The 23,062-nt window shown below is 43.1% G+C and overlaps 1 protein-coding gene across 2 annotated transcripts in view; it reads right to left on the reverse strand.

The window, feature by feature from the left end:
* The window catches only part of KMT2B (lysine methyltransferase 2B), a 559,096-nt gene that overhangs the window by 460,006 nt on the left and 76,028 nt on the right, over positions 1–23,062 (reverse strand). For both annotated transcript variants that reach the window (XM_053690169.1, XM_053690168.1), the window contains exons 4-5: positions 22,951–23,046; positions 22,431–22,596 (exon numbers count right to left, since the gene is read on the reverse strand). In XM_053690169.1, the coding sequence (XP_053546144.1) occupies positions 22,431–22,596; positions 22,951–23,046 (262 nt within the window). The remainder of the gene's footprint in view (positions 1–22,430; positions 22,597–22,950; positions 23,047–23,062) is intronic.

Below are 23,062 nucleotides of genomic sequence, written 5' to 3' on the forward strand. Positions count from 1 at the left end.
GAAACCTCTTTGACCAAGAATCAAGCGTTCAATCTCCATACCTTTAAATTTAAGGATTTCAGATCCTGATGGAAAAAAGGACCTTGTGACAGAAGGTCTGGTCTTAACGGAAGAGTCCACGGTTGGCATGAGGCCATCCGGACAAGATCCGCATACCAAAACCTGTGAGGCCATGCCGGAGCTACCAGCAGAACAAACGAGCATTCCTTCAGAATCTTGGAGATTACTCTTGGAAGAAGAACTAGAGGCGGAAAGATATAGGCAGGATGATACTTCCAAGGAAGAGATAATGCATCCACTGCCTCCGCCTGAGGATCCCGGGATCTGGACAGATACCTGGGAAGTTTCTTGTTTAGATGGGACGCCATCAGATCTATTTCTGGAAGTTCCCACATTTGAACAATCTGAAGAAATAACTCTGGGTGAAGAGACCATTCGCCCGGATGCAACGTTTGGCGACTGAGATAATCCGCTTCCCAATTGTCTACACCTGGGATATGAACCGCAGAGATTAGACAGGAGCTGGATTCCGCCCAAACCAAAATTCGAGATACTTCTTTCATAGTCAGAGGACTGTGAGTCCCTCCTTGATGATTGATGTATGCCACAGTTGTGACATTGTCTGTCTGAAAACAAATGAACGATTCTCTCTTTAGAAGAGGCCAAAACTGAAGAGCTCTGAAAATTGCACGAAGTTCCAAAATATTGATCGGTAATCTCACCTCCTGAGATTCCCAAACTCCTTGTGCCGTCAGAGATCCCCACACAGCTCCCCAACCTGTGAGACTTGCATCTGTTGAAATTACAGTCCAAGTCGGAAGCACAAAAGAAGCCCCCTGAATTAAACGATGGTGATCTGTCCACCATGTTAGAGAGTGTCGAACAATCGGTTTTAAAGATATTAATTGAGATATCTTCGTGTAATCTTTGCACCATTGCTTCAGCATACAGAGCTGAAGAGGTCTCATGTGAAAACGAGCAAAGGGGATCGCGTCCGATGCAGCAGTCATAAGACCTAGAATTTCCATGCATAAGGCTACCGAAGGGAATGATTGTGACTGAAGGTTTCGACAAGCTGCAATCAACTTTAGACGTCTCTTGTCTGTTAAAGACAGAGTCATGGACACTGAATCCATCTGGAAACCCAGAAAAGTTACCCTTGTCTGAGGAATCAAAGAACTTTTTGGTAAATTGATCCTCCAACCATGATCTTGAAGAAACAACACAAGTCGATTCGTATGAGATTCTGCTAAATGTAAAGACTGAGCAAGTACCAAGATATCGTCCAAATAAGGAAATACCACAATACCCTGTTCTCTGATTACAGACAGCAGGGCACCGAGAACCTTTGTAAAAATTCTTGGAGCTGTAGCTAGGCCAAACGGCAGAGTCACAAATTGGTAATGCTTGTCCAGAAACGAGAATCTCAGGAACTGATAATGATCTGGATGAATCGGAATATGCAGATATGCATCCTGTAAATCTATTGTGGACATATAATTCCCTTGCTGAACAAAAGGTAAGATAGTCCTTACAGTTACCATCTTGAACGTTGGTATCCTTACATAACGATTCAATATTTTTAGATCCAGAACTGGTCTGAAAGAATTCTCCTTCTTTGGTACAATGAAGAGATTTGAATAAAACCCCATCCCCTGTTCCGGAACTGGAACTGGCATAATTACTCCAGTCAACTCTAGATCTGAAACACATTTCAGAAATGCTTGAGCTTTTACTGGATTTACTGGGACACGGGAAAGAAAAAAACATAATTTATGTAAGAACTTACCTGATAAATTCATTTCTTTCATATTAGCAAGAGTCCATGAGCTAGTGACGTATGGGATATACATTCCTACCAGGAGGGGCAAAGTTTCCCAAACCTCAAAATGCCTATAAATACACCCCTCACCACACCCACAATTCAGTTTAACGAATAGCCAAGAAGTGGGGTGATAAAAAAGTGCGAAAGCATATAAAATAAGGAATTGGAATAATTGTGCTTTATACAAAATCATAACCACCACAAAAAAAAAAAAAAAAAGGGCGGGCCTCATGGACTCTTGCTAATATGAAAGAAATGAATTTATCAGGTAAGTTCTTACATAAATTATGTTTTCTTTCATGTAATTAGCAAGAGTCCATGAGCTAGTGACGTATGGGATAATGACTACCCAAGATGTGGATCTTTCCACACAAGAGTCACTAGAGAGGGAGGGATAAAATAAAGACAGCCAATTCCTGCTGAAAATAATCCACACCCAAAATAAAGTTTAACGAAAAACATAAACAGAAGATTCAAACTGAAACCGCTGCCTGAAGTACTTTTCTACCAAAAACTGCTTCAGAAGAAGAAAATACATCAAATGCATTATCCCAAATATGAAACTGACTGTCTGAAAATAAGGAATGTTGAACATTCTGAGTCAAGGCAAATAAATGTTTGAATACATATATTTAGAACTTTATAAACAAAGTGCCCAACCATAGCTTAGAGTGTCACAGAAAATAAGATTTACTTACCCCAGGACACTCATCTACATGTTTGTAGAAAGCCAAACCAGTACTGAAACGAGAATCAGCAGAGGTAATGGTATATATAAGAGTATATCGTCGATCTGAAAAGGGAGGTAAGAGATGAATCTCTACGACCGATAACAGAGAACCTATGAAATAGACCCCGTAGAAGGAGATCACTGCATTCAAATAGGCAATACTCTCCTCACATCCCTCTGACATTCACTGCACGCTGAGAGGAAAACCGGGCTCCAACTTGCTGCGGAGCGCATATCAACGTAGAATCTAGCACAAACTTACTTCACCACCTCCATCGGAGGCAAAGTTTGTAAAACTGAATTGTGGGTGTGGTGAGGGGTGTATTTATAGGCATTTTGAGGTTTGGGAAACTTTGCCCCTCCTGGTAGGAATGTATATCCCATACGTCACTAGCTCATGGACTCTTGCTAATTACATGAAAGAAATCTCTTTGCAGGAGGTCTCAACTTGAAACCAATTCTGTACCCTTCTGAAACAATGCTCTGAATCCAAAGATTGTGAACAGAATTGACCCAAATTTCCTTGAAAAAACGTAACCTGCCCCCTACCAGCTGAGCTGGAATGAGGGCCGCACCTTCATGTGGACTTAGAAGCAGGCTTTGCCTTTCTAGCTGGCTTGGATTTATTCCAGACTGGAGATGGTCTCCAAACTGAAACTGCTCCTGAGGATGAAGGATCAGGCTTTTGTTCTTTGTTGAAACGAAAGGAACGAAAACGATTATTAGCCCTGTTTTTACCTTTAGATTTTTTATCCTGTGGTAAAAAAGTTCCTTTCCCACCAGTAACAGTTGAAATAATGGAATCCAACTGAGAACCAAATAATTTGTTACCCTGGAAAGAAATGGAAAGTAAAGTTGATTTAGAAGCCATATCAGCATTCCAAGTTTTAAGCCATAAAGCTCTTCTAGCTAAAATAGCTAGAGACATAAACCTGACATCAACTCTGATAATATCAAAAATGGCATCACAGATAAAATTATTAGCATGCTGAAGAATAATAATAATATCATGAGAATCACGATGTGTTACTTGTTGTGCTAAAGTTTCCAACCAAAAAGTTGAAGCTGCAGCAACATCAGCCAAAGATATAGCAGGTCTAAGAAGATTACCTGAACACATAAGCTTTTCTTAGAAAGGATTCAATTTTCCTATCTAGAGGATCCTTAAACGAAGTACCATCTGACGTAGGAATAGTAGTACGTTTAGCAAGGGTAGAAATAGCCCCATCAACTTTAGGGATCTTGTCCCAAAATTCTAATCTGTCAGACGGCACAGGATATAATTGCTTAAAACGTTTAGAAGGAGTAAATGAATTACCCAAATTATCCCATTCTTTGGAAATTACTGCAGAAATAGCATTAGGAACAGGAAAAACTTCTGGAATAACCACAGGAGCTTTAAATACCTTATCTAAACGTTAAGAATTAGTATCAAGAGGACCAGAATCCTCTATTTCTAAAGCAATTAGTACTTCTTTAAGTAAAGAACGAATAAATTCCATTTTAAATAAATATGAAGATTTATCAGCATCAACCTCTGAGACAGAATCCTCTGAACCTGAGGAATCATCAGAATCAGAATGATGATGTTCATTTAAAAATTCATCTGTAGGGAGAGAAGTTTTAAAAGATTTTTTACGTTTACTAGAAGGAGAAATAACAGACATAGCCTTCTTTATGGATTCAGAAACAAAATCTCTTATATTATCAGGAACATTCTGCACCTTAGATGTTGAAGGAACTGCAACAGGCAATGGTACTTTACTAAAGGAAATATCTGCTTTAACAAGTTTGTCATGACAATCAATACAAACAACAGCTGGAGGAATAGCTACCAAAAGTTTACAGCAGATACACTTAGCTTTGGTAGATTCAGCACTTGACAGCGATTTTCCTGTAGTATCTTCTGACTCAGATGCAACGTGAGACATCTTGCAATATGTAAGAGAAAAAACAACATATATATAAAGCAAAATTGATCAAATTCCTTAAATGACAGTTTCAGGAATGGGAAAAAATGCCAAAGAACAAGCTTCTAGCAACCAGAAGCAATAAAAAATGAGACTTAAATAATGTGGAGACAAAAGCGACGCCCATATTTTTTCGCGCCAAATAAGACGCCCACATTATTTGGCGCCTAAATGCTTTTTTGGCGCCAAAAATGACGCCACATCCGGAACGCCGACATTTTTGGCGCAAAATAACGTCAAAAAATGACGCAACTTCCGGCGACAAGTATGACGCCAGAAACGGAAATAGAATTTTTGCGCCAAAAAAGTCCGCGCCAAGAATGACGCAATAAAATGAAGCATTTTCAGCCCCCGCGAGCCTAACAGCCCACAGGGAAAAAGTCAAATTTTAAGGTAAGAAAAATGTTAAATTAAAATGCATTATCCCAAATATGAAACTGACTGTCTGAAAATAAGGAAAGTTGAACATTCTGAGTCAAGGCAAATAAATGTTTGAATACATATATTTAGAACTTTATAAACAAAGTGCCCAAACATAGCTTGGAGTGTCACAGAAAATAAGACTTACTTACCCCAGGACACTCATCTACATATAGCAGATAGCCAAACCAGTACTGAAACGAGAATCAGCAGAGGTAATGGTATATATAAGAGTATATCGTCGATCTGAAAAGGGAGGTAAGAGATGAATCTCTACGACCGATAACAGAGAACCTATGAAATAGACCCCGTAGAAGGAGATCACTGCATTCAAATAGGCAATACTCTCCTCACATCCCTCTGACATTCACTGCACGCTGAGAGGAAAACCGGGCTCCAACTTGCTGCGGAGCGCATATCAACGTAGAATCTAGCACAAACTTACTTCACCACCTCCATCGGAGGCAAAGTTTGTAAAACTGAATTGTGGGTGTGGTGAGGGGTGTATTTATAGGCATTTTGAGGTTTGGGAAACTTTGCCCCTCCTGGTAGGAATGTATATCCCATACGTCACTAGCTCATGGACTCTTGCTAATTACATGAAAGAAATTAAACATCATACCTATGAAAATAAAAAACATAATTTATGCTTACCTGATAAATTCCTTTCTTCTGTTGTGTGATCAGTCCACGGGTCATCATTACTTCTGGGATATAACTCCTCCCCAACAGGAAATGCAAGAGGATTCACCCAGCAGAGCTGCATATAGCTCCTCCCCTCTACGTCAGTCCCAGTCATTCGACCAAGAATCAACGAGAAAGGAGTAACCAAGGGTGAAGTGGTGACTGGAGTATAATTTAAAAGATATTTACCTGCCTTAAAACAGGGCGGGCCGTGGACTGATCACACAACAGAAGAAAGGAATTTATCAGGTAAGCATAAATTATGTTTTCTTCTGTTATGTGTGATCAGTCCACGGGTCATCATTACTTCTGGGATACCAATACCAAAGCAAAAGTACACGGATGACGGGAGGGATAGGCAGGCTCATTATATAGAAGGAACCACTGCCTGAAGAACCTTTCTCCCAAAAATAGCCTCCGAAGAAGCAAAAGTGTCAAATTTGTAAAATTTGGAAAAAGTATGAAGCGAAGACCAAGTTGCAGCCTTGCAAATCTGTTCAACAGAGGCCTCATTCTTAAAGGCCCAAGTGGAAGCCACAGCTCTAGTGGAGTGAGCTGTAATTCTTTCAGGAGGCTGCTGACCAGCAGTCTCATAGGCTAAACGTATTATGCTACGAAGCCAAAAAGAGAGAGAGGTAGCAGAAGCTTTTTGACCTCTCCTCTGTCCAGAATAAACGACAAACAGGGAAGAAGTTTGGCGAAAATTTTTAGTTGCCTGCAAGTAGAACTTGAGGGCACGAACTACATCCAGATTGTGTAGAAGACGTTCCTTCTTTGAAGAAGGATTTGGACACAAGGATGGAACAACAATCTCTTGATTGATATTCCTGTTAGTGACCACCTTAGGTAAGAACCCAGGTTTAGTACGCAGAACTACCTTGTCTGAGTGAAAAATCAGATAAGGAGAATCACAATGTAAGGCTGATAACTCAGAGACTCTTCGAGCCGAGGAAATAGCCATTAAAAACAGAACTTTCCAAGATAACAATTTTATATCAATGGAATGAAGGGGTTCAAATGGAACACCCTGTAAAACGTTAAGAACTAAGTTTAAACTCCATGGCGGAGCAACAGCTTTAAACACAGGCTTGATCCTAGCTAAAGCCTGACAAAAAGCCTGGACGTCTGGATTTTCTGACAGACGCCTGTGTAACAAGATGGACAGAGCTGAAATCTGTCCCTTTAATGAACTAGCTGATAAACCCTTTTCTAACCCTTCTTGTAGAAAGGACAATATCCTAGAGATCCTAACCTCACTCCATGAGTAATGTTTGGATTCGCACCAGTATAGGTATTTACGCCATATTTTATGGTAAATCTTTCTGGTAACAGGCTTCCTAGCCTGTATCAGGGTATCAATAACCGACTCAGAAAAACCACGTTTTGATAAAATCAAACGTTCAATTTCCAAGCAGTCAGCTTCAGAGAAGTTAGATTTTGATGTTTGAATGGACCCTGTATCAGAAGGTCCTGTCTTAGAGGTAGAGACCAAGGCGGACAGGATGACATGTCCACTAGATCTGCATACCAAGTCCTGCGTGGCCATGCAGGCGCTATTAGAATCACTGATGCTCTCTCCTGCTTGATTTTGGCAATCAATCGAGGAAGCAGCGGAAAGGGTGGAAACACATAAGCCATCCCGAAGTTCCAAGGTGCTGTCAAAGCATCTATCAGAACCGCTCCCGGATCCCTGGATCTGGACCCGTAGCGAGGAAGTTTGGCGTTCTGGCGAGACGCCATGAGATCTATCTCTGGTTTGCCCCAACGTCGAAGTATTTGGGCAAAGACCTCCGGATGAAGTTCCCACTCCCCCGGATGAAAAGTCTGGCGACTCAAGAAATCCGCCTCCCAGTTCTCCACTCCCGGGATGTGGATTGCTGACAGGTGGCAAGAGTGAGACTCTGCCCAGCGAATTATCTTTGATACTTCCACCATTGCTAGGGAGCTTCTTGTCCCTCCCTGATGGTTGATGTAAGCTACAGTCGTGATGTTGTCCGACTGAAACCTGATGAACCCCCGAGTTGTTAATTGGGGCCAAGCTAGAAGGGCATTGAGAACTGCTCTCAATTCCAGAATGTTTATTGGAAGGAGACTCTCCTCCTGATTCCATAGTCCCTGAGCCTTCAGAGAATTCCAGACAGCGCCCCAACCTAGTAGGCTGGCGTCTGTTGTTACAATTGTCCAGTCTGGCCTGCTGAATGGCATCCCCCTGGACAGGTGTGGCCGATGAAGCCACCATAGAAGAGAATTTCTGGTCTCTTGATTCAGATTCAGAGTAGGGGACAAATCTGAGTAATCCCCATTCCACTGACTTAGCATGCATAATTGCAGAGGTCTGAGGTGTAGGCGTGCAAAAGGTACTATGTCCATTGCCGCTACCATTAAGCCGATCACCTCCATGCATTGAGCTACTGACGGGTGTTGAATGGAATGAAGGACACGGCATGCATTTTGAAGCTTTGTTAACCTGTCCTCTGTCAGGTAAATCTTCATTTCTACAGAATCTATAAGAGTCCCCAAGAATGGAACTCTTGTGAGAGGAAAAAGAGAACTCTTCTTTTCGTTCACTTTCCATCCATGCGACCTTAGAAATGCCAGAACTAACTCTGTATGAGACTTGGCAGTTTGAAAGCTTGAAGCTTGTATTAGAATGTCGTCTAGGTATGGAGCTACCGAAATCCCTCGCGGTCTTAGTACCGCCAGAAGGGCACCCAGAACCTTTGTGAAGATTCTTGGAGCCGTAGCCAATCCGAATGGAAGAGCTACAAACTGGTAGTGCCTGTCTAAGAAGGCAAACCTTAGATACCGGTGATGATCTTTGTGGATCGGTATGTGAAGGTAAGCATCCTTTAAATCCACTGTGGTCATGTACTGACCCTCTTGGATCATGGGTAAGATTGTCCGAATAGTTTCCATTTTGAACGATGGAACTCTTAGGAATTTGTTTAGAATCTTTAAATCTAAGATTGGCCTGAAAGTTCCCTCTTTTTTGGGAACCACAAACAGGTTTGAGTAGAACCCTTGTCCTTGTTCCGACCGCGGAACCGGATGGATCACTCCCATTATTAACAGATCTTGTACGCAGCGTAGAAACGCTTCTTTCTTTATCTGGTTTGTTGACAACCTTGACAGATGAAATCTCCCTCTTGGGGGAGATAATTTGAAGTCTAGAAGGTATCCCTGAGATATGATCTCTAGTGCCCAGGGATCCTGAACATCTCTTGCCCAGGCCTGGGCGAAGAGAGAGAGTCTGCCCCCCACTAGATCCGGTCCCGGATCGGGGGCTCTCGGTTCATGCTGTCTTTGGGGCAGCAGCAGGTTTCCTGGCCTGCTTGCTCTTGTTCCAGGACTGGTTAGGCTTCCAGCCTTGCCTGTAACGAGCAACAGCTCCTTCCTGTTTTGGTGCAGTGGAGGTTGATGCTGCTCCTGTTTTGAAGTTCCGAAAGGGACGAAAATTAGACTGTCTAGCCTTAGCTTTGGCTTTGTCTTGAGGTAGGGCGTGGCCCTTACCTCCTGTAATGTCAGCGATAATCTCTTTCAAACCGGGCCCAAATAAAGACTGCCCCTTGAAAGGTATATTAAGTAATTTGGACTTAGAAGTAACATCAGCTGACCAGGATTTTAGCCACAGCGCCCTACGTGCCTGTATGGCGAATCCTGAGTTCTTAGCCATAAGTTTGGTTAAATGTACTACGGCCTCCGAAATGAAGGAATTAGCTAGTTTAAGGACTCTAAGCCTGTCCGTAATGTCGTCTAGCGTAGATGAACTAAGGTTCTCTTCAAGCGACTCAATCCAAAATGCTGCCGCAGCCGTAATCGGCGCGATACATGCAAGGGGTTGTAATATAAAACCTTGTTGAACAAACATTTTCTTAAGGTCCCTCTCCCACACAGCAGTGAAGAGAAACGAAACTGTCACAATTAAAGCAAAAAAACTGCCAAGTGGAAAATAATGCCCAAATATTTATTCACACAGTACCTCAGCAATGTAAACGATTCTACATTCCAGCAAAAACGTTTAACATGATAAATAGTTATTAAAAAGGATTAGTGACCTTTAACAGAGTAGTTCCGGTGAAATACCATCCCCAGAATACTGAAGTGTATACATACATGTCATTTTAACGGTATGGCAGGATTTTCTCATCAATTCCATTCAGAAAATAAAAACTGCTACATACCTCAATGCAGATTCATCTGCCCGCTGTCCCCTGATCTGAAGCCTTTACCTCCCTCAGATGGCCGAGAACAGCAATATGATCTTAACTACTCCGGTTAAAATCATAGTAAAAAAACTCTGACAGATTCTTCCTCAAACTCTGCCAGAGAAGTAATAACACGCTCCGGTGCTATTTTAAAATAACAAACTTTTGATTGAAGTCATAAAAACTAAGTATAATCACCATAGTCCTCTCACACATCCTATCTAGTCGTTGGGTGCAAGAGAATGACTGGGACTGACGTAGAGGGGAGGAGCTATATGCAGCTCTGCTGGGTGAATCCTCTTGCATTTCCTGTTGGGGAGGAGTTATATCCCAGAAGTAATGATGACCCGTGGACTGATCACACATAACAGAAGAAAAGGCCCCCAAAATTATAACACCCCCTAAACTAAACTACCAATAGCCCTTAAAAGGGCCTTTGGTAGGGCATTGCCCCAAGTTAAACAGCTCTTTTCTCTACATTTAAATATGACTAAATCCACCAAAATAAAAAAAAATAAAAAATTAAACACTAAAAAAAAAACTAAAGTACCCATTGCCCCTAAAGTGGCATTTGCATGCATTCAGCTCTTTTACTGCCCATTAAATCCCTAATCTTAAAAACAGAATTTATGCTTACCTGATAAATTACTTTCTCTTGCGGTGTAACCAGTCCACTGATCCATCCTTACTTGTGGGATATTCTCCTTCCCTACAGGAAGTGGCAAAGAGAGCACACAGCAGAGCTGTCCATATAGCTCCCCCCCCTAGCTCCACCCCCCAGTCATTCGACCAAAGGTTAAGAAGCCAAAGGAGAAACCATAGGGTGCAGTGGTGAATGTAGTTTAAACAAAAAAAATTTTACCTGACATAAATGCCAGGGCGGGCCGTGGACTGGATACACCGCAAGAGAAAGTAATTTATCAGGTAAGCATAAATTCTGTTTTTTCTTGCAAGATGTATCCAGTCCACGGATTCATCCTTACTTGTGGGATACCAATACCAAAGTTTTAGGACACGGATGAAGGGAGGGAACAAGACAGGTACCTTAAACGGAAGGCACCACTGCTTGCAAAACCTTTCTCCCAAAAATAGCCTCCGAAGAAGCAAAAGCATTTTTGAAAGCCCATGTGGAAGCCACTGCTATGGTAGAATGAGCAGTAATTCTTTCAGGAGGCTGCTGGCCAGCAGTCTCATAGGACAAATCGATGATGCTTTTCAGCCAAAAGGAAAGAGGTAGCAGTCGCTTTCTGACCTCTCCTCTAACCAGAATAGATAAGAAACAAAGAAGATGTTTGTCTGAAATCCTTAGTTGCTTGTAAATAGAACTTTAAAGCACAAACTACATTAAGATTATGCAAAAGACATTCCTTCTTCGAAGATGTTAGGACACAGAGAAGGAACAACTATTTCCTGGTTAATATTCTTGTTAGAAACAACTTTAGGAAGAAAACCAGGTTTGGTACGCAAAACTACCTTATCTGCGTGGAACACCAGATAAGGTGAATCACACTGTAAGGCAGATAATTCTGAGACTCTTCGAGCAGAAGAGATAGCTACCAAAAACAAAACTTTCCAAGATAACAACTTAATATCTAAGGAATGTAAAGGTTCAAACGGAACCCCTTGAAGAACTGAAAGAACTAGATTTAGACTCCATGGCGGAGCCACAGGTTTATAGACAGGCTTGATTCTGACTAAAGCCTGTGCAAACGCTTGAACGTCCGGTACATCATTGGCAGTGTCCATGGTGGGACAGATGACATGTCCACTAGGTCTGCATACCAAGTCCTGCGTGGCCACGCAGGCGCTATCAAAATCACTGACGCCTTCTCCTGCTTGATTCTGGCGATCAGACGAGGGAGAAGAGGAAACGGTGGGAAAACATAAGCCAGATTGAAGGACCAAGGCGCTACTAGAGCATCTATCAATGTCGCCTTGGGGTCCCGGGACCTGGATCCGTAGAGAGGAAGCTTGGAGTTCTGACGGGACGCCATTAGGTCCAACTCTGAAATGCCCCATAGCCGAGTCAGCTGGGTAAATACCTCCGGGTGGAGTTCCCACTCCCCCAGGTGAAAAGTCTGACGACTTAGAAAATCCGCCTCCCAGTTGTCTACACCTGGGATGTGAATTGCTGATAGATGGCAGGAGAGGGCCACCGCCCACCTGATTATTTTGGTTACTTCCCTCATCGCTAGAGAACTCTTTGTTCCCCCCTGATGATTGATGTAAGCTACAGTCGTAATGTTGTCCAACTGAAATCTTATGAATTTGTCCGCAGCTAGGTGAGGCCATGCCTGAAGCACGTTGAATATCGCCCTCAGTTTGTGCTACAGATGGCCAAGGAATGGAATGAAGAACTCGGCAAGTAGTTAAAAGTTTCAACTTTCTGACCTCCGTCAGAAATATTTTCATTTCTACCAAATCTATTGGTGTTCCTAGGAAGGGAACCCTTGTGAGATGGGACAGGGAACTCTTTTTGATGTTCACCTTCCACCCGTGAGACCTTAGAAAGGCCAATACAATCTCCGTGTGAGCCTTGGATCTGTGAAAAGGCCGCGCCTGAATTAAGATGTCATCCAAATAAGGCGCCACTGCTATGCCCCGCGGTCTTAGAACCGCCAGAAGGGACCCTAGCACCTTTGTGAAAATTCTGGGAGCAGTGGCTAAGCCAAATGGAAGAGCCACGAACTGGTAATGCTTGTCTAGAAAAGCGAACCAGAGGAACCGATGATGATCTTTGTGGATTGGGATATGCAGGTACGCATACTTTAGATCCACGGTAGTCATATATTGACAATCCTGGATCATAGGTAAGATTGTCCGAATGGTCTCCATCTTGAATGATGAGACTGAGGAATTTGTTTCGAAATTTGAGATCCAGGATTGGTCTGAAAGTTCCTTCTTTTTTGGGAACCACAAACAGGTTTGAGTAAAAACCCAGCCCTTGTTCCGCAATTGGAACTGGGTGGATCACTCCCATTGTATGTAGGTCTTCTACACAGCGTAAGAACGCCTCTTTCTTTGTCGTGTCTGTAGACAGACGAGAAATATGGAACCTTCCCCTTGGAGGGGAGTCCTTGATTCTAGAAGATATCCCTGGGTAACAATCTCTAAAGCCCAGGGATTGAGAACATCTCTTGCCCAGGCCTGAGCAAAGAGAGAAAGTCTGCCTCCTACTAGCTCCGGATCGGGGGCTACCCCGTCATGCTGTCTTGGTAGCAGCTGCAGGCTTTTTGGCCTGTTTACCCTTGTTCCAGCCCTGATAAGGCTTCCAGGTTGCCTTGGGCTGTGAAGCGTTACCCTCTTGCTTTGCAGCTGTAGAGGCTGAAGCGGGACCGCTCCTGAAATTGCGAAGGGAACGAAAATTATCTTTTTTTTTTTTAGCCTTAAAAGGCTTGTCCTGGGGGAGAGCATGGCCCTTTCCCCCGGTGATTTCTGAAATAATCTCTTTCAATTCTGGCCCGAAAAGGGTCTTTCCCTTGAAAGGAATATTTAACAATTTGGATTTTGACGACACATCGGCCGACCATGACTTGAGCCAAAGCGCTCTGCGTGCCATAATGGCAAAGACTGAATTTTTTGCCGCCAACTTAGCTGATTGCAAAGCGGTATCTGTGATAAATGAATTAGCCAGCTCTAGGGCCTTAATTCTATCCATAATTTCGTCATATGAGGTCTCCGTCTGGAGCGACTCCTCCAGCGCCTCAAACCAGAAAGCCGCTGCAGTAGTTACAGGAACAATGCAGGCAATAGGTTGGAGAAGAAAGCCTTGTTGAACAAAGATTTTCTTAAGTAAACCTAACTTTTTATCCATAGGATCTTTAAAAGCACAACTGTCTTCAATTGGTATGGTTGTGCGCTTAGCAAGTGTCGAAACAGCCCCCTCTACCTTAGGGACCGTCTGCCACGAGTCCCGCCTAGGGTCAGTTATGGGGAATATTTTCTTAAAAATAGGTGGGGGGACAAAAGGGACACCTGTTCCTCCCTGAGCAAAACGCGGAGGTGTTCCAATTTAAATTTTAATGCTAATGAATCTGACTCTGCCCGATGAGAAACCTTTCCTGAATCGGAAATTTCTCCCTCAGACATCAAATCCCTCACCTCCATTTCAGAGCGTTGTGAGGGTACATCAAATAAAGCTACCAAAGCTTCAGACTGCTCATAATCTGTTCTTAAAACAGAGCTATCACGCTTTGTAGGAAAAACTGGCAGTTTGGATAGAAAGGCTCAAGGGAATTATCCATAACTGTCGCTAGTTGTTGCAATGTAATAGGGGCAGACGCACTAGAGTCGCTTGCGCGGGCGTAACTGGTTGTGACACATGGGGAGAGGTAGACGGACTATCCTCATTACCTTCAGTCTGAGAATAATCTTGGGCCACATTTTTAAGTGCAACAATATGATCTTTAAAGTGTATAGACACATAAGTGCAATTGGGACACATTCTGAGAGGGGGTTCCACCATGGCTTCTAAACACATTGAACAAGGATTTTACTTAGTGTCAGACATGTTTAACAGACTAGTAGCATACACAAGCAAGCTTGGAAAACACTTTAATCAAATAAAAAACACAATTTGAAAAAACGTTACTGTGCCTTTAAGAGATAAAGAGCACACAATTTTACAAAACAGTGAAAATTGCACCAATCCTTTTGAAATTTTCACAGTATGTACCTAAGGCTTAAATAAGATTGCACAGCAAGTTTCAGAACGATTAACCCCTTAATGCCCAAACCAGAGCAGCCTAAAGCCAACAACCGGTTAACAAACTACAGCACCTTGCCACAGCTTACAACTGTGGCCCTACCTGCCCTTAGGGATCAGTTTTGGGGAAATAAAGCTTCTTCTAGGCCCTCAGTCAGCAGCTGGACCCTCCATTTGAAGCAGCATGAAACAGTCTCTCAATTCTAAGTGCGCATCTGAGAAGCGAAATTAGGCCTCTCCCACTCCACTCCGGAGTTATATATAAAACGACAATTCTAACACCACATTCACTTTACCCTCCCTGAGAGAGAACCTAGTGCGTTAACGCGGCAAAGAGAATGACTGGGGGGTGGAGCTAGGGGGGAGCTATATGGACAACTCTGCTGTGTGCTCTCTTTGCCACTTCCTGTAGGGAAGGAGAATATCCCACAAGGATGAATCCGTGGACTGGATACACCTTGCAAGAGAAAATAAAAATCCTAAATCTAAGCCCCAAATAGGTACTCACCATTCCTGAAGTCCGGCGGAGTAGGTCTTCTTCCAGACGGCTCCATCATCTTCTATCTTCATCCGGTGCGAAGGCGGCGCGGAGTGGAGGTGCGAAGCTGACTTCCCCGATGCGTGGATCCTCAGTGGCGGCATGGAGGCTCCTCTTCATGCGATTGTCCGTGTCACACTGAAGATTGAATGCAAGGTACCCCATATTTATTGGGGTATCTTGCATTCCTATTGGCTGAAATTTTTAAATCAGCCAATAGGATGAGAGCTACGGAAATCTTATTGGCTGGTTTGAACAGCCAATAGGATTTCAGTAGCTCTAATCCTATTCAATAGGAATGCAAGGTACCCCAAATCAATTGCGGTACCTTGCATTCAATCTTTAGTGTACGACGGACATCTGATGAAGAGGAGCCTCCATGCCACCGAGGAACACCGATGTTGACCGCCGCTGAGTATCCACACGTCGAGGAAGACTGCTCCGCCGGTGAGGACCACCGCTTTGGATCCACAGCTCCGCGCCTTTGCTCCAGATGAAGATAGAAGATGATAGAGCCGCCAGGAAGAAGACCTTCTCTGCCGGACTTCAGAAACGGTGGGTACCTATTTGGGGCTTAGGTTTAGTATTTATTCTTTAGTGTTTTTTTTATTTTTAAGATTAGGGATTTAATGGGCTGGAAAAGAGCCGATTCCCCTTTTAAGGGCAGTAAAATAGCTGAATGCCCTTTAAAATGCAATGCCCATACAAATGCCCCTTTAGGGGCAATGGGTAGTTTAGGTTCTCTTTATTGTTAGGTTTTTCTTTTTTTTTACTGTTAGGGGGTAATTTATTTGTTTAGGTAAAAAAAAAGCTGTTTAACTTAGGGCAATGCCCTACAAAAACTCTTTTAAGGGCTATTGGTAGTTTAGTATTAGATTATGGGGCAATTTTTTTTTATTTTTATAGGGGTATTAGTTTAGGTTTAATTATATTCATTTTTTGGATAGCTTTGTTTATTTTTTTCTGTAATTTTATATTTTTTGTAATTTTAGCTTTTTTTTTATTAAATAGACTGCCCTTTGGGCAGGCTTATTGCCTAGTCATTAATAAAAGCAACATACCTGTGAGGTCAGAAGAATTAGGGCTTTTGGGGATATTATTTGCCTTTCAAAATATGGGAACATCTATTTCACTCACATAATAAATACCCTTTCTAAAACACTTTTTAGCAAAATTTTAAAATAAATCCAAAAAAAAAATTACAAAAAAACAGAATTTATGTTTACCTGATAAATTACTTTCTCCAACGGTGTGTCCGGTCCACGGCGTCATCCTTACTTGTGGGATATTCTCTTCCCCAACAGGAAATGGCAAAGAGCCCAGCAAAGCTGGTCACATGATCCCTCCTAGGCTCCGCCTACCCCAGTCATTCGACCGACGTTAAGGAGGAATATTTGCATAGGAGAAACCATATGGTACCGTGGTGACTGTAGTTAAAGAAAATAAATTATCAGACCTGATTAAAAAAACCAGGGCGGGCCGTGGACCGGACACACCGTTGGAGAAAGTAATTTATCAGGTAAACATAAATTCTGTTTTCTCCAACATAGGTGTGTCCGGTCCACGGCGTCATCCTTACTTGTGGGAACCAATACCAAAGCTTTAGGACACGGATGAAGGGAGGGAGCAAATCAGGTCACCTAAATGGAAGGCACCACGGCTTGCAAAACCTTTCTCCCAAAAATAGCCTCAGAAGAAGCAAAAGTATCAAACTTGTAAAATTTGGTAAAAGTGTGCAGTGAAGACCAAGTCGCTGCCCTACATATCTGATCAACAGAAGCCTCGTTCTTGAAGGCCCATGTGGAAGCCACAGCCCTAGTGGAATGAGCTGTGATTCTTTCGGGAGGCTGCCGTCCGGCAGTCTCGTAAGCCAATCTGATGATGCTTTTAATCCAAAAAGAGAGAGAGGTAGAAGTTGCTTTTTGACCTCTCCTTTTACCGGAATAAACAACAAACAAGGAAGATGTTTGTCTAAAATCCTTTGTAGCATCTAAATAGAATTTTAGAGCGCGAACAACATCCAAATTGTGCAACAAACGTTCCTTCTTTGAAACTGGTTTCGGACACAGAGAAGGTACGATAATCTCCTGGTTAATGTTTTTGTTAGAAACAACTTTTGGAAGAAAACCAGGTTTAGTACGTAAAACCACCTTATCTGCATGGAACACCAGATAAGGAGGAGAACACTGCAGAGCAGATAATTCTGAAACTCTTCTAGCAGAAGAAATTGCAACTAAAAACAAAACTTTCCAAGATAATATCTTAATATCAACGGAATGCAAGGGTTCAAACGGAACCCCCTGAAGAACTGAAAGAACTAAATTGAGACTCCAAGGAGGAGTCAAAGGTTTGTAAACAGGCTTAATTCTAACCAGAGCCTGAACAAAGGCTTGAACATCTGGCACAGCGGCCAGCTTTTTGTGAAGTAACACAGACAAGGCAGAAATCTGTCCCTTCAGGGAACTTGCAGATAATCCTTTTTCCAATCCTTCTTGAAGGAAGGATAGAATCCTAGGAATCTTAACCTTGTCCCAAGGGAATCCTTTAGATTCACACCAACAGATATATTTTTTCCAAATTTTGTGGTAAATCTTTCTAGTTACAGGCTTTCTGGCCTGAACAAGAGTATCGATAACAGAATCTGAGAACCCTCGCTTCGATAAGATCAAGCGTTCAATCTCCAAGCAGTCAGCTGGAGTGAAACCAGATTCGGATGTTCGAACGGACCCTGAACAAGAAGGTCTCGTCTCAAAGGTAGCTTCCAAGGTGGAGCCGATGACATATTCACCAGATCTGCATACCAAGTCCTGCGTGGCCACGCAGGAGCTATCAAGATCACCGACGCCCTCTCCTGATTGATCCTGGCTACCAGCCTGGGGATGAGAGGAAACGGCGGGAACACATAAGCTAGTTTGAAGGTCCAAGGTGCTACTAGTGCATCCACTAGAGCCGCCTTGGGATCCCTGGATCTGGACCCGTAGCAAGGAACTTTGAAGTTCTGACGAGAGGCCATCAGATCCATGTCTGGAATGCCCCACAGCTGAGTGACTTGGGCAAAGATTTCCGGATGGAGTTCCCACTCCCCCGGATGCAATGTCTGACGACTCAGAAAATCCGCTTCCCAATTTTCCACTCCTGGGATGTGGATAGCAGACAGGTGGCAGGAGTGAGACTCCGCCCATAGAATGATTTTGGTCACTTCTTCCATCGCCAGGGAACTCCTTGTTCCCCCCTGATGGTTGATGTACGCAACAGTTGTCATGTTGTCTGATTGAAACCGTATGAACTTGGCCCTCGCTAGCTGAGGCCAAGCCTTGAGAGCATTGAATATCGCTCTCAGTTCCAGAATATTTATCGGTAACAGAGATTCTTCCCGAGACCAAAGACCCTGAGCTTTCAGGGATCCCCAGACCGCGCCCCAGCCCATCAGACTGGCGTCGGTCGTGACAATGACCCACTCTGGTCTGCGGAATGTCATCCCTCGTGACAGGTTGTCCAGGGACAGCCACCAACGGAGTGAGTCTCTGGTCCTCTGATTTACTTGTATCTTCGGAGACAAGTCTGTATAGTCCCCATTCCACTGACTGAGCATGCACAGTTGTAATGGTCTTAGATGAATGCGCGCAAAAGGAACTATGTCCATTGCCGCTACCATCAACCCGATCACTTCCATGCACTGAGCTATGGAAGGAAGAGGAACGGAATGAAGTATCCGACAAGAGTCTAGAAGTTTTGTTTTTCTGGCCTCTGTCAGAAAAATCCTCATTTCTAAGGAGTCTATTATTGTTCCCAAGAAGGGAACCCTTGTTGACGGAGATAGAGAACTCTTTTCCACGTTCACTTTCCATCCGTGAGATCTGAGAAAGGCCAGGACAATGTCCGTGTGAGCCTTTGCTTGAGGAAGGGACGACGCTTGAATTAGAATGTCGTCCAAGTAAGGTACTACAGCAATGCCCCTTGGTCTTAGCACAGCTAGAAGGGACCCTAGTACCTTTGTGAAAATCCTTGGAGCAGTGGCTAATCCGAAAGGAAGCGCCACGAACTGGTAATGTTTGTCCAGGAATGCGAACCTCAGGAACCGATGATGTTCCTTGTGGATAGGAATATGTAGATACGCATCCTTTAAATCCACCGTGGTCATGAATTGACCTTCCTGGATGGAAGGAAGAATAGTTCGAATGGTTTCCATCTTGAACGATGGAACCTTGAGAAACTTGTTTAAGATCTTGAGATCTAAGATTGGTCTGAACGTTCCCTCTTTTTTGGGAACTATGAACAGATTGGAGTAGAACCCCATCCCTTGTTCTCTTAATGGAACAGGATGAATCACTCCCATTTTTAACAGGTCTTCTACACAATGTAAGAATGCCTGTCTTTTTATGTGGTCTGAAGACAACTGAGACCTGTGGAACCTCCCCCTTGGGGGAAGTCCCTTGAATTCCAGAAGATAACCTTGGGAGACTATTTCTAGCGCCCAAGGATCCAGAACATCTCTTGCCCAAGCCTGAGCGAAGAGAGAGAGTCTGCCCCCCACCAGATCCGGTCCCGGATAGGGGGCCAACATTTCATGCTGTCTTGGTAGCAGTGGCAGGTTTCTTGGCCTGCTTACCCTTGTTCCAGCCTTGCATTGGTCTCCAAGCTGGCTTGGCTTGAGAAGTATTACCCTCTTGCTTAGAGGACGTAGCACTTTGGGCTGGTCCGTTTCTACGAAAGGGACGAAAATTAGGTTTATTTTTTGCCTTGAAAGGCCGATCCTGAGGAAGGGCGTGGCCCTTACCCCCAGTGATATCAGAGATAATCTCTTTCAAGTCAGGGCCAAACAGCGTTTTCCCCTTGAAAGGAATGTTAAGTAGCTTGTTCTTGGAAGACGCATCAGCCGACCAAGATTTCAACCAAAGCGCTCTGCGCGCCACAATAGCAAACCCAGAATTCTTAGCCGCTAACCTAGCCAATTGCAAAGTGGCGTCTAGGGTGAAAGAATTAGCCAATTTGAGAGCATTGATTCTGTCCATAATCTCCTCATAAGGAGGAGAATCACTATCGACCGCCTTTATCAGCTCATCGAACCAGAAACATGCGGCTGTAGCGACAGGGACAATGCATGAAATTGGTTGTAGAAGGTAACCCTGCTGAACAAACATCTTTTTAAGCAAACCTTCTAATTTTTTATCCATAGGATCTTTGAAAGCACAACTATCCTCTATGGGTATAGTGGTGCGTTTGTTTAAAGTGGAAACCGCTCCCTCGACCTTGGGGACTGTCTGCCATAAGTCCTTTCTGGGGTCGACCATAGGAAACAATTTTTTAAATATGGGGGGAGGGACGAAAGGAATACCGGGCCTTTCCCATTCTTTATTAACAATGTCCGCCACCCGCTTGGGTATAGGAAAAGCTTCTGGGAGCCCCGGCACCTCTAGGAACTTGTCCATTTTACATAGTTTCTCTGGGATGACCAACTTGTCACAATCATCCAGAGTGGATAATACCTCCTTAAGCAGAATGCGGAGATGTTCCAACTTAAATTTAAATGCAATCACATCAGGTTCAGCTTGTTGAGAAATGTTCCCTGAATCAGTAATTTCTCCCTCAGACAAAACCTCCCTGGCCCCATCAGACTGGGTTAGGGGCCCTTCAGAAATATTATTATCAGCGTCGTCATGCTCTTCAGTATCTAAAACAGAGCAGTCGCGCTTACGCTGATAAGGGTTCATTTTGGCTAAAATGTTTTTGACAGAATTATCCATTACAGCCGTTAATTGTTGCATAGTAAGGAGTATTGGCGCGCTAGATGTACTAGGGGCCTCCTGAGTGGGCAAGACTCGTGTAGACGAAGGAGGGAATGATGCAGTACCATGCTTACTCCCCTCACTTGAGGAATCATCTTGGGCATCATTGTCATTGTCACATAAATCACATTTATTTAAACGAATAGGAATTCTGGCTTCCCCACATTCAGAACACAGTCTATCTGGTAGTTCAGACATGTTAAACAGGCATAAACTTGATAACAAAGTACAAAAAACGTTTTAAAATAAAACCGTTACTGTCACTTTAAATTTTAAACTGAACACACTTTATTACTGCAATTGCGAAAAAACATGAAGGAATTGTTCAAAATTCACCAAATTTTCACCACAGTGTCTTAAAGCCTTAAAAGTATTGCACACCAAATTTGGAAGCTTTAACCCTTAAAATAACGGAACCGGAGCCGTTTTGAACTTTAACCCCTTTACAGTCCCTGGTATCTGCTTTGCTGAGACCCAACCAAGCCCCAAGGGGAATACGATACCAAATGACGCCTTCAGAAAGTCTTTTCTAAGTATCAGAGCTCCTCTCACATGCGACTGCATGCCATGCCTCTCAAAAACAAGTGCGCAACACCGGCGCGAAAATGAGGCTCTGCCTATGCTTTGGGAAAGCCCCTAAAGAATAAGGTGTCTAAAACAGTGCCTGCCGATATTATTATATCAAAATACCCAGATAAAATGATTCCTCAAGGCTAAAAATGTGTTAATGAATCGATTTAGCCCAGAAAAAGTCTACAGTCTTAATAAGCCCTTTTTGAAGCCCTTATTTACGATCGTAATAAACATGGCTTACCGGATCCCATAGGGAAAATGACAGCTTCCAGCATTACATCGTCTTGTTAGAATGTGTCATACCTCAAGCAGCAAAGGTCTGCTCACTGTTCCCCCAACTGAAGTTAATTGCTCTCAACAGTCCTGTGTGGAACAGCCATGGATTTTAGTGACGGTTGCTAAAATCATTTTCCTCATACAAACAGAAATCTTCATCTCTTTTCTGTTTCTGAGTAAATAGTACATACCAGCACTATTTTAAAATAACAAACTCTTGATTGAATAATAAAAACTACAGTTAAACACTAAAAAACTCTAAGCCATCTCCGTGGAGATGTTGCCTGTACAACGGCAAAGAGAATGACTGGGGTAGGCGGAGCCTAGGAGGGATCATGTGACCAGCTTTGCTGGGCTCTTTGCCATTTCCTGTTGGGGAAGAGAATATCCCACAAGTAAGGATGACGCCGTGGACCGGACACACCTATGTTGGAGAAATTAAGGGAACTTGATTTTAAATCCATTTTGCTCTAATAATATCCCATGAGATATTTAGGCTACTATGGTCCTCTAGACAGGTACCCCAGACTTTAAAATTGGCAGGTGCTAAACACATGCAGAACGAGAGATGAAAAAAAAAAAATAAATAAAAAAAAAAAAGTCTACAAATCTGTCAAAATGTGCTCATAGGAAAACGTGTTGCTTCTAAGGTTGTTCATACTGTGTGCTACAGCAATTCTTGTTCTATATAAAAACTAAGAATATGTGCATTACTCACCATCTTGAGGAGCTTTTGATACAACTGAGGCTTTTCTCTCACTCAAAGGCAGAGCACTTAGCCGTGGAATATCCTCTGGAATCATGGCACGGGGTTGTCCAAGTGCCACTGCTGGGTGTCGACAGACATGCTTAATCCGTGGACCCTGTACTGGAGATTCTTGACCCTAGCGGGTAGTATGAGAAAAAAAATAATAATAATGTGCAGATAGAGGTAAAGGGGCATGGAAGTCAAAATCAAATGTTCATGATATGGAATTTAACCTCAAGCTACTAACCATGAGGTTAACACAGGAGTGTGCATATGTTGTGCACTACACGGGAGCAGCGTTTGCAGCAACGGTATACATATAGTGCTCAACACACGTGCACACTCCCAAGCCTTCAAGGTCGGTCATGCCAAGTTGCAACAAAAGAAAGAAGAGTTAGAAAGGTGTTTTTTTTTTTTTTTTTTAATTCTTAATAGCAATCTTCCCAAATGACTGATGCCAATTTAATTAAGGCATTCATGTCTTAATTACCTGCCCTGTCTGAGGTCTGGATTTTTTCTCACTTTGCACAAGAGGTGAAGATGACCTTTTATGGACGTTCTCTGCACCAGTATTCTTTGGATGAGTCTGAAGGAAATCAGTG

This window comes from Bombina bombina, chromosome 8 (genome assembly GCF_027579735.1).
Source record: "Bombina bombina isolate aBomBom1 chromosome 8, aBomBom1.pri, whole genome shotgun sequence".
Lineage (NCBI taxonomy): Eukaryota > Metazoa > Chordata > Amphibia > Anura > Bombinatoridae > Bombina > Bombina bombina.